Source organism: Oncorhynchus nerka, linkage group LG27 (genome assembly GCF_034236695.1).
Source record: "Oncorhynchus nerka isolate Pitt River linkage group LG27, Oner_Uvic_2.0, whole genome shotgun sequence".
Lineage (NCBI taxonomy): Eukaryota > Metazoa > Chordata > Actinopteri > Salmoniformes > Salmonidae > Oncorhynchus > Oncorhynchus nerka.
Genome location: NC_088422.1, coordinates 92,541,051 through 92,557,773, shown reverse-complemented (window position 1 = coordinate 92,557,773; position 16,723 = coordinate 92,541,051). Strand labels below are relative to the sequence as shown.

The following is a 16,723-nucleotide window of genomic DNA, read 5'->3' as shown; positions in this document are numbered from 1 at the left end:
AGATTCCGTCTCTCGCAGTTGAAGTGTACCTATAATAAAAATTACTGTCCTCTACATGCTTTGTAAGTAGGAAAACCTGCAAAATCGTCAGTGTATCAAAAACTTGTTCTCCCCACTGTATATATTTATTTACTTATCCATCCATTTAGAAGTGAATTACAGATACAGAGGCCATGTTGGAGAAAGCTATCACATCTGGTGCAGTCGACTGTACCTAGGCTATATGAAGCTAACATGATCACAATGTGTTTGTGTAAGGCATGCCTTTTTAACAGCACTTTATTTAGCCTACATTATGGTGTTGGGCTGTGCCTTTCCTCTGGCATCATTCATGTTTTCTTAAGCTGCCCTGTTGATGCAGGGGTTGTCAGTGTCCACTTGACAGAGTATGGCTATGTTAACCCTGTGAGGGTGAGTAGTGAGGCCAGTTGGTCTTCATCAGTCACCAGTGACACTATCAGCAGTCCTTGTGGAATGAGCCAGTCACTCAGAACAGTGAGGCCACGGTTGGCCGTCAATCAGGATTTACGTTTCACATGGTTGCCATGGTGACTGTGGGAAATGGTTATGGAGATCAGGATTTCTGTGCAACGCTGTAGCACCTTTGGGATTATGGTGGAGTTTGGGCAGCTTTTAGATAATGTAGTGTTAAAGGATGGATCATTGTCCCTGTTTTGTCACGTTTGGTTAACAAAATGCATCTTTTGCTACAAGCATTTGCTTGTATGTAATCAAGAAAACAATGTCTCTACTACTGGGTAAAGAGAACTGTGGCTCTAGGATAAATAAGCCTATTTGACACATTTACTGACTTGCAGGACTAGTTGAATCTTTCTTTACCCTACCCCCGACCTTCTTGATTAGCAGCTTGATTGAATACGTCCCAATGTAATGGCATGTCGTTGTTTTTTTTCTTGCTAGTAAAGACATCACAAGCCTTCCTGATCCGAATAATGTTAGATCAAACTGTAGGCCTGTGTCAGTTGTGTGTAGTTTTTAGAGGTCGACCGATTTATGATTTTTCACCGCCATGCCGATTATTGGAGGACCAAAAACGCCGATACCGATTAATCGGACAATTTTTTTCCCATGTATTTGTAATAATGACAATTACAACAATACTGAATGAACACTTATTTTAACTTAATATTATGCATCAAAATCAATTTACCCTCAAATAAATAATGAAACATGTTCAATTTGGTTTAAATAATGCAAAAACAAAGTGTTGGAGAAGAAAGTAAAAGTGCAATATGTGCCATGTAAGAAAGCTAACATTTAAGTTCCTTGCTCAGAACATGAGAACATATGAAAACTGGTGGTTCCTTTTTAACAGGTTGTAGTTATTATAGGAATTATAGGACTATTTCCCTCTATACCATTTGTATTTCATTAACCTTTGACTATTGGATGTTCTTATAGGCACTTTAGTATTGCCAGTGTAACAGTATACCTTCCGTCCCTCTCCTCACTCCTACCTGGGCTCGAAGCAGCATTACCCATGCAGAGCAAGGGGAACAACCACTCCAAGTCTCAGAGTGAGTGACGTTTGAAACGCTATTAGCGCGCACCCCGCTAACTAGCTAGCCATTTCACATCGGTTACACCAGCCTCATCTCGGGAGTTGATAGGCTTGAAGTCATAAACAGCGCAATGCTTGGCGCACAACGAAGAGCTGCTGGCAAAACGCAGGAAAGTGCTGTTTGAATGAATGCTTACGAGCCTGCTGGTGCCTACCACCGCTCAGTCAGATGCTTGTATGCTCAGTCAGATTATATGCAATGCATATAAACTAGTAATATCATCAACCATGTGTAGTTAACTAGTGATTATGATTGATTGGTTGTTTTTTATAAGATAAGTTTAATGCTAGCTAGCAACTTAGCTTGGCTTACTGCATTCGTGTAACAGGCAGTCTCCTTGTGGAGTGCAACGAGAGGTAGGTGGTTATAGCGTTGGACTAGTTAACTGTAAGTTTGCAAGATTGGATCCCCCGAGATGACAAGGTGAAAATCTGTCGTTCTGACCCTGAACGAGGCAGTTAACCCACCGTTCCTAGGCCGTCATTGAAAATAAGAATGTGTTCTTATCTGACTTGACTAGTTAAATAAAGATTAAATAAAGGTGTAAAAAAAAATGTTGGCCAAATCGGTGTCCAAAAATACAGATTTCCGATTGTTATGAAATCGGCCCTATTAATCGGTCGACCTCTAGTAGTGTTAGATCAAGCTGTTGGCCTGTGTCAGTTGTGAATAGTATTAGATCAGAACTCTAATTTTAAGCATCAGCTGTTAGAGCAGCTTACCGATCACTGTACCTGTACACAGCCGATCTGTAAATAGCACACCCAACTACATCATCCCCATATTGTTATTTATCCTCTTGTTCTTTTGTACCCTAGTATCTCTACTTGCACATCATCATCTGCACATCTATCACTCCAGTGTTAATGTTAAATTGTAATTATTTCGCCTATATGGCCTATTTATTGCCTTTCCTCCCTGCTCTTCTACATTTGTACACACTGTACATAGATTTTTCTATTGTGTTATTGACTGCATGTTTGTTTATGTGTAACTCTGTTGTTTTTGTTGCACTGCTTTGCTTTTTCTTGCCCAGGTCGCAGTTGTAAATGAGAACTTGTTCTCAACTGGCCTACCTGGTTAAATAAAGGTGATCTGGCCTACCTGGTTAAATAAAGGTGATCTGGCCTACCTGGTTAAATAAAGGTGATCTGGCCTACCTGGTTAAATAAAGGTGATCTGGCCTACCTGGTTAAATAAAGGGGAAATAATAACAAGCTGTAGGACTGTCAGTTGCATGAATGGAGGACATGTGCTTAAATGTTTTTCCTTATGGCACTCAGTTTTCATAGAGATGTGGAGGGCTACACTGAAATGTTGTTATATTTTCTCGTCATTAGAATTTGCAATAGTCCTTTGTCCGTTTAAAAAAAATGGTTTTTATCCAATGTTCCCCCTGTAGCTTTTGTTTCAGTCGTTGTTTGCAAGCTGGACAGAGTGAAGTTACAAATTGTAGGGCTGTTATCATTTCTACACAGTTTTGGTTTGTTTTCAGTCATTTCAATGTAGATTTAGGGCTCAGACACACCAATTTTACCTGTAGAATTGCATGAAAATGTCAGCAGTCACATCTGCGGCGGGTGGTCCCTAAAACGCAATGAGCTGAACGATTGGCAGACCAACGCTACATCCACATTAGTGCAATGAGTTTGAGCCTTTAGGTTGTTTTCATTGGCAATTAAAACAACTCTTCAACCTTTATTCTTCATCGCTGTGAGAAGTTTTATCACCTTCAAACTTTCTGGTAATTTTTGTCTTCTTCTGTGGTGCTGCTCAGCCCTTTTTGTTTTATGTCATTGGTTGGCTGATACCTACTGTATTGGATAGATGTAACTATTTTTCTCTTTTTCCCCCCCTCAGGGCAAAATGTGGGTAAATAGGAAGGGGATACCTAGACCCTAAGGATTCTCTCAACCCAGTCCCCCAGCAGTCAGAGAAGGTGGCGGACCTCATTGAGGCAAACCTGGGCCGTTGGCACTAAAATGTCCTTAAGTAGTGGCACTGCAGGCGGGAAAGGTGTGGACTCGAATGCGGTGGACACTTACGACAGCGGTGATGAGTGGGACATCGGTGTAGGAAATCTGATTATCGACCTTGACGCTGACTTAGAAAAGGACAAACTTGAGATGTCTGGAACCAAGGACGGAGGGGGTATGACGGCTCCGCCCACTGCTGTTGCAGCTTTGCCTGACAACATCCGATTTGTTAGTCCTGTACCTGGCCCTCAAGGCAAGGAGAGTAAATCTAAATCCAAACGCAGCAAAAACTCTAAAGACAATAGTAGCAAGGTCTCAGCTGGAGATGGGACCAAGAAAGAAGGGCAGACGCGAACCCAAGGGGAACCAACCAACACTGGTGCTACTGCAGGAGCCACTAGCAACAATTCCACTACTGGCAAAGGAATGGAGAAGGGTGGCAAAGTCTCTCGGAACAGTGGTAAAAAAGACAAGGAAGGGGCAAGTGGGAAAAGTAAGAAGGAGAAAAGCGAGGGAGTGCCAGTGGTGGTAATAGCTGCCACTGAAAAGGAGCTGGTTTCTCAAGTAGCTTTGGGGGTTAACCGTAGTGCCCCCTTTGAGAACACACAATCTACAGACTTGGTAGGGGACGATCAGTTGGGGAATATTGCACTCGAGTCTGTTGGGATAGTTCCAGCATTGACAATTAAAACTGAACCACAGGAGCTGGACAATATAGAATGCAGAACATTGAAGAAAGTGAAAAATGAAAAGGTAAGAGTGCTATTAAACAAATTATTGCTTGGAATGTTTCAGCTGAATGTGTATCACTATGCAAGACCAATTTCCAAACCTTTGCCAAGCTGTAGGTTCAGATTTCTTTCCATTTGAGATGCTTGTTTTTGGTTGAACAACATTTTAACTTTGTAATCTTATTGGAACATGATGTAGCCTTTTCGGGGGGTTGGAGATGTGCCTGCTGTTTCTCACCACTTTAGTTTTGTCTAATTGAAGACGTGGCCCACATTTCACATCAGTTGTGAGTATCAGTCAGGACAATCTGGTCATGATGGCTTTTCTGAAATATCTTGTCCCTCTGCCTTTAAAGCCTGGAAGAACTTTAAAGTGCTTGGCTACAGTTCATTATTATTATTACAATTGTCTGGTAAATATTATAACTTGTTCTACACAGGATGTTTGTTTTTCAAAATGAATCAATTAGCTTGCTGACTAGCAAGTTGATTGCTGATGGGAACGCTAGTTTTCCTCTTTTCAAATATAGACATTGTCATGCAAGAAACTCATGAACAGTTGCTTAACTATTTACCAGCACTTATCCTGTCTCCTCATTGAGCTGGTCTATCAGTGTGTGTATTGTGTGCTCAGAAACAGCCTTTTCATGCTCTGTTAGTACCAGCAGTAGAGGGAGGTGCTGGGGATTGTTTTGTCTGTCGTCGTGTTCCATTCTTAATCCCACAAGCCCCGGCAATGCCTGGTGGGTGGGGGAGGGGGTGGCAGAACACGCCCTCACTTTCGCTGCTGCTCTGAAAGTGAAGTGGGGGGAAGGGCCTTCGAAGAAGCAAGTTTCCCTCTGTCAGGAATGCAAAGCTGTGAAGTCTCCTCAGATAACTCAAACAGGGAAGGAAATCTAAGGACAAAAGGCTCAGCAATCAGAAAGTACTCAGGCAACCCAATGAGCTCGGCATGGACCTTGAACAAAGGGTCAGACTCGGCACTGACTGGGTTCTTAGACTCATCAGGGTCTCCAGAAAACAGTTGCCGATAGTGTTTCACTGAATTCATATCTGAATCCTTGAGACCCGATGGAAGTTGTCCCATGCCACGTTCTAGATTCGTAAGCTAAAGGCCTATGTTTAAACTGAGGCCTCAATACAATGGACGTCTAGACCACGTTAATGATGAATACAATGTATACTGCCCTGTTTTATGACATTTACATTTTTTTTTTTTACCTTTTTATTTAACTAGGCAAGCCAGTTAAGAACAAATTCTTATTTTCAATGACTGCATAGGAACAGTGGTTTAAATGCCTTGTTCAGGGGCAGAACGACAGATTTTTACCTTGTCTGCTCAGGGGATTCAATCTAGGAACCTTTCGGTTACTGGCCCAACGCTCTAACCACTAGGCTACCTGCCGCCCCAAAAATATGGCATTTTCTATGATGCTAAAATTAACCTAATCTTTATCAATGTTGTCCAACATGTCTCATCTCCATGCCATGGGTGTTCCAGAGGTCAAGTCACATTTGCCCAAACTGTGAACAGTATGTATAATACAAGTCAATAAGATATTTGAATAGCGTGTTAAGTCATCCAGATGTTTCCCAGTTAGTATCTTGTTAGAGGTTCTGAGCTGTAGCTTAATAAAGGTGTTGTACGTGATGGCAAGTTTTCTTCCTTCTAGACATTTGACAGTAACTGGGTGTGATTTGTTATTCATCATCTCAAATACATTTTTAATTTTTAATTTAATGATGACTTACTAACTCATGCTCTTATCCTCTGAGTGTGTGACTTTGGCTGCACTGTCTCCATCTTAGGACAGAGCTCCTAAAGCATTGGCTCTTGTTTCTGGAATAAATCATCTCTGCTCCCTCAACTATAGCACTGACCCCCCTCCCCCCCTCTCTCTTACTCACTCATTATACAAGCCTGGAGGAGCCAGGCGTTCGTCAGCTGCCTCGACGTGATGCTGGCCTTGACGAATGGAGCAGCTCTTATGGAAAATTACATTAGCAATGTCAGTTCAAAAGAGGAAGGAGGAAAAAAGGGTCTGTGCTTGAGAGTGAATGAGCCTGGCCACCACTGTGTAGTCGCTGATGTGCAGTTAGGGGAGAAAGGGGTCTCATGAGAACTAGCTTTATTTCCTTTTCTTGCCTCTGACTTACTGGTGCTATTGTGTTACAGCTCATTCCTTTTAAATAACACCAAGGCTTTGAGGACTCTGAATGAGGAGGGAGGGATGACTGGTTTTGAGGGGAGTGTCAATTGCATAGACGAGGGTAGGCCATACCTGTTCATATATGCTGGTTAGCCCCGTTTCCAACAAGGGACTTGATGTGTAGTCCTAAACACAGAACTTGCTATTCTCCCATTTTACATTTTTGCGTGGATAAACAAGGCGACACAGCAAGCAGGGATTGGAGAAAAACTGTATTTCCCCAATCTGTTCAGCCAAATCCTACCAGGAATGTTAACTTGCTTGGTCCTGCTGAGGCACCTTGCCATGAAGACACAATGTTTCAGCCCAAGTACCATGACGTTGCTTTCTTTTCAGCTGTTAGTCGTCTAGCCTAGACGTGTTCCTTTTGAACTGTTGAACAAAGCATTATGAAATGTAGCCGAAATCTACTCCATGTCGACCTGTTCATTTCAATCAGTTATTTTTTGGGAGATATTGTACCACCTTTTTCTTCCCAATTTTGTGATATCCAATTGGTAGTGACGATCTTGTCTCATCGCCACTGCAATTCCCCAATGGACTCGGGAGAGGCGAAGGTCGAGAGCCATGTGTCCTGCGAAACATGACCTGCCAAGCCGCACTACTTCTTGACACTGCTCGCTTAACCCAGAAGCCAGCCGCACCTATGTGTCCGAGGAAACACTGTCCGAAGTCGGCTTGCAACCGCTAGAGTAAACTGAGCCAAGGAAATCCCCCCCCCCCCCGGCCAAACCCAATATGAGCGGCCCTATGGGGCTTCTGGCCATGGCCGGCTGTGACACAGCCGGGGATCAAACCCGATGCTGTAGTGGCGCCTCAGCACTGCGATCCAGTCCCTTAGACCGCTGCGCCATTCGGGAGGGCCTCAATCATGTTTTGGCCCTAGCACTATGACGAAGCATTCTTTTCAGCATCTAGCCTCGACGTGTTCCTTTTCAACTGCTTCCTCACCAATATCAGTCTGTGTTCAAACTGAGCATTATGAAATGCAGCCTAAGTCTACTCATGAGTCAAATGTTAAATGACTACACTTTGCCCCGTGGAGCGCACAGAGACTGATTTTTTTTGCCCTAATTTCAGAGCAGAGAAACCAACCGATAAAGAGGCATGCAGCGCAGTGCTTTGTTGTCGCCTCAAGCGAGTGCGGAGAAGTGATTCCTCTTGATCAGCAGACTTGTATGTTCCATGAGATTGCAGCAAATGAAGAGCCCCCATTCAGGCTGTCGTGAGAGGCCTCTGTAGGTAATGGGAATCACACAATGAAATTGTTATCTTGTTAAATGCTTTGAAGGCAAGAATGATTGAATATCCTAATGCTTGGAAATGTGTATCATAGTTTTACTATGTTGAATCAGTGGTATTTTCTTTGCCTTGGTGGTAACTATCCATGCTTGAATTGCTTTTCCTGGTATTAGCAACCTTGATTTGTCATTCCTCAAGGTGTTATTCTGTTCACTAGGATCCTGAAAGCCATCTGTCTGTGGTATAATTCATTAGCATAATAGAAAATCCAATGTGGAAAGTGAAAAAAGACACTCCATCCCCTGGCTCTCCTTAGCTCTTTGCCTGTGGTTGGCCTCCAACGTTGCCCGGCTTCAATTTCATTGAAAACAAAGCTTGTTGGCCCTACATGCCTATTTTCAGTTGATTTGACAACCTACTGTTGAGAGAACCTGCATGTGTGTTTAGATACGTGTGTGTGTGAGGAACAGATGAAGGGAGGCATTTTGCAGCAGCGGACTCAGTCAGTCAGTGCTGCTGTGATTCCTGTAGTGCTGCCTCTTTCTGTTAGAAACTCTCCCACAGGGAGCCCCCCTCTCTACTCCAGTAAAAACACTCCACACTAATTGTTTCCCACATCTGTCATTAGCCTCTGTCTCCACAACAACGTAAAAGGCTGTGAGGCTAAACACAATACAAGGGAGGGTTAGTGACGGCAAATCTACTTTGCCCACCTATTTAGAAAAAGCTATAGCCTTGGATTATTGAGGCTAGGTCAGTTAACTTTTGACCCCTTAATGGTGTTAAAGGAGATAAGGATCGGGTAAGCTGATCTCTGACAACTTTTTGGTTGAGCTAGCCTGTTTCTCTCAGATCCAGAAACATTTAGGCTAGAGTTTGCCTGAGTTTGCGGTTGAATTCAGTGTTTAATGTGTTTCCCTTTAGTCTCTTTATGAAAAGGACACATTCATTATCCTCTTTGTTTCCTCAAAGCATGTGCAGGCAAGCTGTTAAAGGCCTTTTGTCTAGGCTCTTCTGAATTTCTCAAACTGTTGGGAAGCATAAACATGTTTCCTTTCAGTGTTTTATATAAATTGAGATCAGACTAGCGTTCATAATACTGAGGAAAAGACCCAAACATTTGTCACAATCTTTAGGCTGTCAGTTGCTGCAGATATTGCCATAATCTATTCACATCAATATTAAGCTAGATTCATTTTTGGCATGCCAGCAAAAAGCAGCCTTGGACCTGGAATTTGTGTTAGTGTTGCTTTTGGCTCCTCTGCAGTATAAGTAAGGAGTTTGCTTCGGTAAGTGGGTCTGGTTTCCTTTCCAACTTTCCCCACTTAAGAAAGCCTTGTTATCTGGGGTTGCTATTGTCGTAGGGGGATGAGGCAACACGATGAAGTGGGAAATACTGATTCCTACTCCGCAAGCAAGCGGGTGAAATCCTGTCAAGGCATATTCTGCTGCATAGCCACCACTTAGCCTTTGGCTCTCTCTTTACAGTCACCCGCTTAGAAAGTCCCTCCTATACAAATGCGTTTCTTTGTTCTGTAGACTAGATGGCGTGAATGATTCATTAACAGTCGGTCACAAATGTCTACCCTCAAGATGTCTATATTTAACCAGCAATTTGCAAAAACGTTTCAGTTTGCTATCAGCTAGCACAGTTCTCTCTAGTCCTTTTCCAAAAGGGTACAGGTGTGAGAATTTACATTACTGCCAAGAACGTCTCACCAAATGTTTGTGCGGTGGCCTCAATGTACCATTACAAAAGGAGCTTTAGCTCAGGGCTATTTTTTTGTCTGGTTGTCGTATTCCTGGTGTCCAATGTCACTTTACTGTGGCTGGGATTAAAGCCACGCCAGAACAGTGACTCTAGTTGTAGCAGAGCCATTCCCAGAGCTGGTTTTGCCTCAGGAACAAGGTTCCTCCCCATCCCCCACGGTCAGACCAGAGGCCTCGTCAGGGAATGGGAAAGCTGCGGCCCACTGAGTTTATAGTGCTGTCGGACAGTGTTCCAGGAAATCCTTGTCAAGAGCCTTGAGAGACCCTTGTGTGGAAATATTTAATATTGGAACCCAGTCCTCGCTGGTCATAAACTGTCTCTGTAGACATTTAGCAGGCTCCTTGACCTGGAGAAGCGCGGGCTTGATTTGTGCCCTCTTGTTCCGTTCTGAAGGCCCCTGAGAGCACTGAAAGATCTGCTTTTGTACACAAGAGAAGACGTTTACTTCCAGCTAGGTTTACATGGAATAAAACAAACTCTCACCGTCATCACAAGGACTACGATGTATTTCTGAAAGACAACACCATTGTCTTAAAGAAGAGTTGAAATGTGTTAGGCCTTCCATACGTTCTGCCTTCTATTACGTTCTGCCTTCTATTTGCTGTTGCTCATAACCTAGGACGGTTTGGAGCAGTCTATTTAAGTTAACCATTGTTGGCCTAATCATGGTAACCATTTTAATCATGGATCTTTTGAAAATGGATAACTGTCGGCCTGTGCCTATTCTGTAACCTACTTTTAAAATTGCTTTTGTAACATATGGGGTCTTTGTCAATAGGGGGATGTGCCTGTTTTTAATTTGCTCCCGAAGGTGTCGCAATAAAATGTTGACTTTGACAAAGCTTGTGGAGGAGCCTATAAACCTCGCTGCACCGTGCTGGGAGGCCACATGCTATTTTGTTCCTCCTCTATTGGGATAACAAGGAGACTTTTCTGGGAATGGCAGCACTGTAGCCTGAGCCTTCATGCTGAAATAATGTCACTATCAATGTCCATTGTGATCATTTCACATTTTTATTTTATTTTTTCATAATTCATGATGTTCTGATATCTAACAGAAGCATACAGTTATTTACTTTCCTAATGAGCGATAAACTGGGTACCTTCTCGGAGGCTAGATTGTAGATTAGATTAATGAATAGCAAAGGAAATGGACGAGTAGGTTTATAATAATCGTGAATGAGCCTGTGAATTGATCTGTGTTTATATGGTTTGAGTTGCTGAGGAAGTCTTTGAATGCCCTCATGTTTTCCTCAGGTACCATAGGCTATTTGTGTTATAACTAGAGGTCGACCGATTAATCGGAATGGCTGATTTAATTTGGGCCGATTTCAAGTTTTCATAACAATCGGTAATCTGCATTTTTGGATGCCGATTACATTGCACCCCACAAGGAGACTGCGTGGCAGGCTTGACCACCTGTTACACGAGTGCAGCAAGGAGCCAAGGTAAATTGCTAGCTAGCATTAAACTTATCTTAAAAAACAATCAATCTTAACAATCACTAGTTAACTACACATGGTTGATGATATTACTAGTTTATCTAGCTTGTCCTGTGCATATAATCAATGTGGTGCCTGTTAATTTCTCATTGAATCACAGCCTACTTAGTCAAACGGGTGATGATTTAACAAGCATTCGCGAAAAAACCATAAACATCAATGCCTTAAAATCAATACACAAGCACATTTTTTTAAACCTGTGTATTTAGTTAATATTGCCTGCTAACATGAATTTCTTTTAACTAGGGATATATATATGAGTGCTTGCACAGAACGCAAGAGAAGTGACAGTCAGGGTATATGCAGCAGTTTGGGCCGCCTGGCTCATTGCGAACTGTGTGAAGACCATTTCTTCCTAACAAAGACCGTAATTAATTTGCCAGAATTGTACATTATTATGACATAACATTGAAGGTTGTGCAATGTAACAGCAATATTTAGACTTAGGGTTGCCACCCGTTCGATAATATATGGAACGGTTTCGTATTTCACTGAAAGAATTAAACGTTTTGTTTTCGAAATGATAGTTTCCGGATTTGACCATATTAATGCCCAAAGGCTCGTATTTCTGTTTGTTTATTATATTCTTATTAAGTCTATGATTTGATAGAGCAGTCTGACTGGGTGATGGTAGGCAGCAGCAGGCTCATTCATTCAAACAGCACTTTACTGCGTTTGCCAGCAGCTCATCGCTGTGCTTCAAGCATTGCGCTATTTATGACTTCAAGCCTATCAACTCCCGAGATTAGGATGGCAATACTGAAGTTCCTATAAGAACATCCAATAGTCAAAGGTATATGAAATACAAATGGTATAGAGAGAAATAGTCCTATAATAACTACAACCTAAAACTTCTTAACTGGGAATATTGAAGACTCATGTTAAAAGGAACCACCAGCTTTCATATGTTCTCATGTTCCGAGCAATGAACATAAACGTTAGCTTTCTTCCATGGCACATATTGCACTTTTACTTTCTTCTCCAACACTATGTTTTTGCATGATTTAAACCAAATTGAACATGTTTCATAATTTATTTGAAACTAAATTGAGTTTATTTATGTATTATATTAAGTTAAAATAAGTGTTCATTCAGTATTGTTGTAATTGTCTTCATTACAAATATATATATTTAAAAAAATCGGCAGATTAGTCGGTATCAGCCTTTTTTGGTCCTCCAATAATCGGTATCGGCGTTGAAAAACCATAATCGGCCGACCTCTAGGTAAAACCTGAGCTTTCGCTGTGTACACCTAGCAGCAATATCCTCATAGAAAATGTATGGGGAGGATGGCTTCAAGGTCGCAAAACATCTTTGGCTCGTCCTGCAAAAGTGATCACAGTTCTGAGAAACAAAGCCCTTTCATGTTTTGTCTCTCTCCACCCTCCTCTGTCTCCCAAGCTTTGTACAAGGCTAGGCATGTGCGTGTGTCTGGATCAGTGTGCTGTCAGGGAAGCATGTGGGGGGAAGGGAGAGAGGCTAACCCGCGCTGCTAATTCAGCTCATGAAAGACTTATGCAGTGAGAGCAGCTGTCTTCCATTGTCAGCCAGCAAATTTCCAACGCGCCTCATTTCGCCTATCAATGCGGGAGTAGCAGGAAAGCCGGGGGTGGGGGGGGGGGGGCAGAGGGAAACAAACAAACAAAGAACACGAGAGGGGGGAAAAGGGAGAAGGCCAAGATTTGAGATTTCGATGGTCTGGAGTCGATGTATTTTCTCTGCTTAGGGGTGGGGAGGATGTGGAGTTGGGTCAGCGGTCTAGTAATAAACCATCCATCTATTCAAGGAAAAAGGGCTCTGCTGTTATGAGGGAAGAGGGCACATGATGGGTAGAGGAGTGAGGGAAATGGGGGGGGGGGGGACCAACTGGGGTTAAGGAAGGGGGAGGGGAGGACAGCCTTATGAATGGATCACCACTAGCGGAGTTGCCAATAACCGGATGGTGTTTCTTTTACGCCAGCTACGTTAGGTTATGAATGGATAAAGTCTTTAACCCCCTACACACTGAATGGTTTGTCTGCTCAGCTTCAGCTGCATGGGGCTGGTGGAATGACAGGGAGAGGCTGGCTGGAAGGGCTGCTCTATTAAGACGGACACAGTTCCAGGGTTCTTGAATCCTCGAGGCATTTGGTCTGATTAGCAGAACAAAACCCACACAGTGGGGAGGAGCAGACGTGGCTTTCCTCTGGCCTGGAATGTTCTGCCTGTGAGCGAAAGCTGGCACAGTATCTGTTACAGAGTCACTCTTGTTGTACTGTGTGTTTCAGGATTGTTGCCTGCTTTCAAAGGGTTTGGCTTAGTGCATTCTGTGGTGTGTCAATAATTTAGACCTAGGCTGTACGATACATGAAAGTGTCTTCCCCAGGCCTCAACTCATTTAGCACTTTGTCATTTTGTTCAAAGTGTTAACTGCATTATGAAACCACTCACTGTTGGACAAGCTTCCTCCACAAGGAGACATTCATGACTCGACTACTCATGGAAAAACTATTTTCAGCTTGAAAGAAATGTAGATTTGTGCATACTGTAGTTGTTGGTGAGGCAACTCTTCAAAAAAGGTTTAGCTAGGGCTTTCAACGTAGGAATGTGAAACCCCCCATTGAGTTCCTCTTTATGGAGGAAAGTTCTTTGCACAGAAGTGCAGTGGGAGAGGAGGAGGACTAGAGGCAGCTTCTAGAAGACAGGGAGATAAAAGAGAGATTGATGTCTGTGTGCTGCGAACCTGCGGCTGCCATTAGTAATCTTGTCGTTTTGCCTTCCCACTTCACGTTAGAAAAAAATAATGATTTTTAGAGGTTTCTACTTCTACTCTGAGGGGTTCATTATGGATAAGCCAGAGGATTGCCTTTGAACAGACAATTTACAGGGCTAGTTTTATCCTGGTTTGGTTTTCAGAACTTACATAGTACATTGGAAATCACCCAAGTATCTGCTTGTTGTTTAAAAAAAAAAAAAAGCCCCTATGTTGGCCACTAATTGAAAAATACCCTAATCCCTTGGAAATCGTATTTCCACTTAAAGCCTCCTGCGTCAATTGAATGCTCATCCTAAGCATTCGTTGAGACTGGCTGGGATCTGCTACTCTGCTGTATGCTGCATACTGTACTGTATACTGCATTCTAATGGGTGTGCTGTGTCCAGTGGCCAAAGCATGCCTGCTATTTGCTCGTGTGGCTAGCCTAATTAGTCAGTTAAATCGAGTGAGTCAGAATGAAACACTGGCATTCATTTCTATTTATCACCCTGTTTCCCAAGCTACTTTTATAGGCTTGAAATGCAAGTGGGAGTTTACAGGTTAGCCTGTTGTTCAACCTGATGAGTCGTTCCCCATTCCATTCCCTTGTAGCAAGACATTTTACTGCAGATTGAAAGAGTCTGGTTACAAATAGGATTATCTTCATAAACGTAGGCAAAATATCCAGTTCTGCTCTCATCTTGAAAGAGAGGCTTTGCTATTTTGTTGGTGACTGAGGCTCCATTCTACCCTGCACTCTTAGGAATATTCCAAAGCCTGTGTCTCATTGCTTCATAACAACCAGGGTAGCAAGGTGTCAGGACCTCACATTTCACCCTGTTACTGAAATCACTACCATCATTTAAAAACTAGACTCTGCATGGTTAATGCCAGCTGCTCAATACAATAAGGGTAGCTGTGAAGTCTAGCCTAATGCCTTTCTTTTCCTCTTGCCATTGGGCCTCTGTACCTTAGCAACTGTACCTTAGCAACGCTCTCTTACCAATATACACCATTCTGTTTTCACATTGAAATACCGGTGAACCAACATAGGAGGAAGACCGAGACATTCTCCATATTTGCAACATGGACTTAGCCCTGTAACTGAGACTGTTTGCCTTGTTATCCCATAGGCTTTTTCAAACATACTAATTAAAGTACACTTGCAGTGTACTGTCCTACGGTTACCTTTCAGGAAATTGCTGAGGAACTGTTTATGTCAGCAAGGTGGGTTATATTTCTGGGCAAATGGGTTCAGTCTGGCTGGGCTGGTTCCGGCTCTATACATTTTAAATATGTCCAACTAGGGACGATCAAGTACAATTTAGATTAGCAAAATAGCTAATTAAAAAAACTACAAAATAATGTGCAAATAATACTTTATGTGAAACAAATAGGGAAAATCATATGGAAGTGTTTCTTCAGGAAAAAACACTGGTCTTGTCACAACTAGTGAAAGTTCGTCAATATTTTCAGGTTAGGTTAGTTGACCTTGGAATTCTATGGAATAAAGGCTTGTTCTGTATTAGAAACAGACCATGAGTAGGCATTTGGAAGACCCTCTATCTCTCGCTGTCATTTATCACCAGACTCTTCATGCTCCAACCACAATTTCTTCTATGTTAAACCACTACTCCATCACATTACTCAAACACTATTTAACTCCAACCACAATGTCTAGCCACATTATTGCTGTTTTCATCGAGGCCTTGTAGACTATATCTGCATAATCCTCTAAAATACTTTGTCGGTGTAATTGTTACTAGACATGTTGGTCACTGTGGGCTTTTTGAAATGCCAAATAAACCCGTGTTTCAAATCAAATTGTATTAGTCTCATGCGCCGAATACAACAGGTGTAGGTAGACCTTACAGTGAAATGCTTACTTACGAGCTCCTAACCAACAGTGCAGTTTCGGATAAAAGTAACGGATAAAAGTAACAAGTAATTAAAGAGGAGTAGTAAAAAAATTATATATACAGGGGGGTGCCGGTACAGAGTCAGGGGCAGGCAGGCAATGTGAATAGTCTGGGTAGCCATTTGACTAGATGTTCAGGAGTCTTATGGCTTTGGGGTAGAAGCTGTTTAGAAGCCTCTTGGACCTAGACTTTGTGCTCCAGTACCGCTTGCCGTGTGGTAGCAAGTAGAACAGTCTACGAATAGGGTGGCTGGAGACTTTGACAATTTTTATAGCCTACCTCTGACACCGCCTGGTATAGAGGTCCTGGATGGCAGGAAGCTTAGCCCCAGTGATGTTCTGGGCCGTAGACACTACCCTGTGTAGTGCCTTATGGTCGGAGGCCAAGCAGTTGCCATACCAGGCAGTGATGAAATCAGTCAGAACGCTCTCGATGGTGCAGCTGTAGAACCTTTTGAGGATCTGAGGACCCATGCCAAATCTTTTAAGTCTCCTGAGGGGAATAGGCGTTGTCGTGCCCTCTTCACGACTGTCATGGTGTGCTTGGACCATGTTAGTTTGTTGGTGATGTGGACACCAAGGAACTTGAAGCTCTCAACCTGCTCCACTACAGCCCTGTCGATGAGAATGGGGACGTGCTCTGTCCTCTTTTTCCTGTAGTCCACAATCATCTCCTTTGTCTTGATCACGTTGAGGGAGAGGTTGTTGTCCTGGCACCACACGGCCAGGTCTCTGAACTCCCTATAGGCTCGTTGTTGTCAGTGATCATGCCTACCACTGTTGTCATCGGCAATGTAATGATGGTGTTGGAGTCGTGCCTGGCCGTGCAGTCATGAGTGAACAGGGAGTACAGGAGGGGGCTGAGCACACACCCCTGAGGGGCCCCTGTGTTGAGGATCAGCGTGGCGGATGTGTGGTTACCTACCCGCACCACCTGGGGGTGGCCCGCCAGGAAGTCCAGGATCCAGTTGCAGAGGGAGGTGTTTAGTCCCAGGGTCCTTAGCTTATTGAGCTTTGAGGGCACAATGGTGTTGAATACTGAGCTGGAGTCAATGC

The 16,723-nt window shown here is 43.0% G+C and overlaps 1 protein-coding gene across 4 annotated transcripts in view; it reads left to right on the top strand.

Annotated features, from left to right (window-relative positions):
* Positions 1-16,723, top strand: part of LOC115116179 (zinc finger protein 609-like) — a 98,279-nt gene that overhangs the window by 17,923 nt on the left and 63,633 nt on the right. For 3 of the 4 annotated variants that reach the window (XM_065012324.1, XM_065012322.1, XM_065012323.1), the window contains exon 2: positions 3,444-4,312. The exons of the other annotated variant lie outside the window; for it this stretch is intronic. In XM_065012324.1, the coding sequence (XP_064868396.1) occupies positions 3,566-4,312 (747 nt within the window). In that variant the 5' untranslated portion in view covers positions 3,444-3,565. The remainder of the gene's footprint in view (positions 1-3,443; positions 4,313-16,723) is intronic. 4 annotated transcript variants of the gene reach the window in all.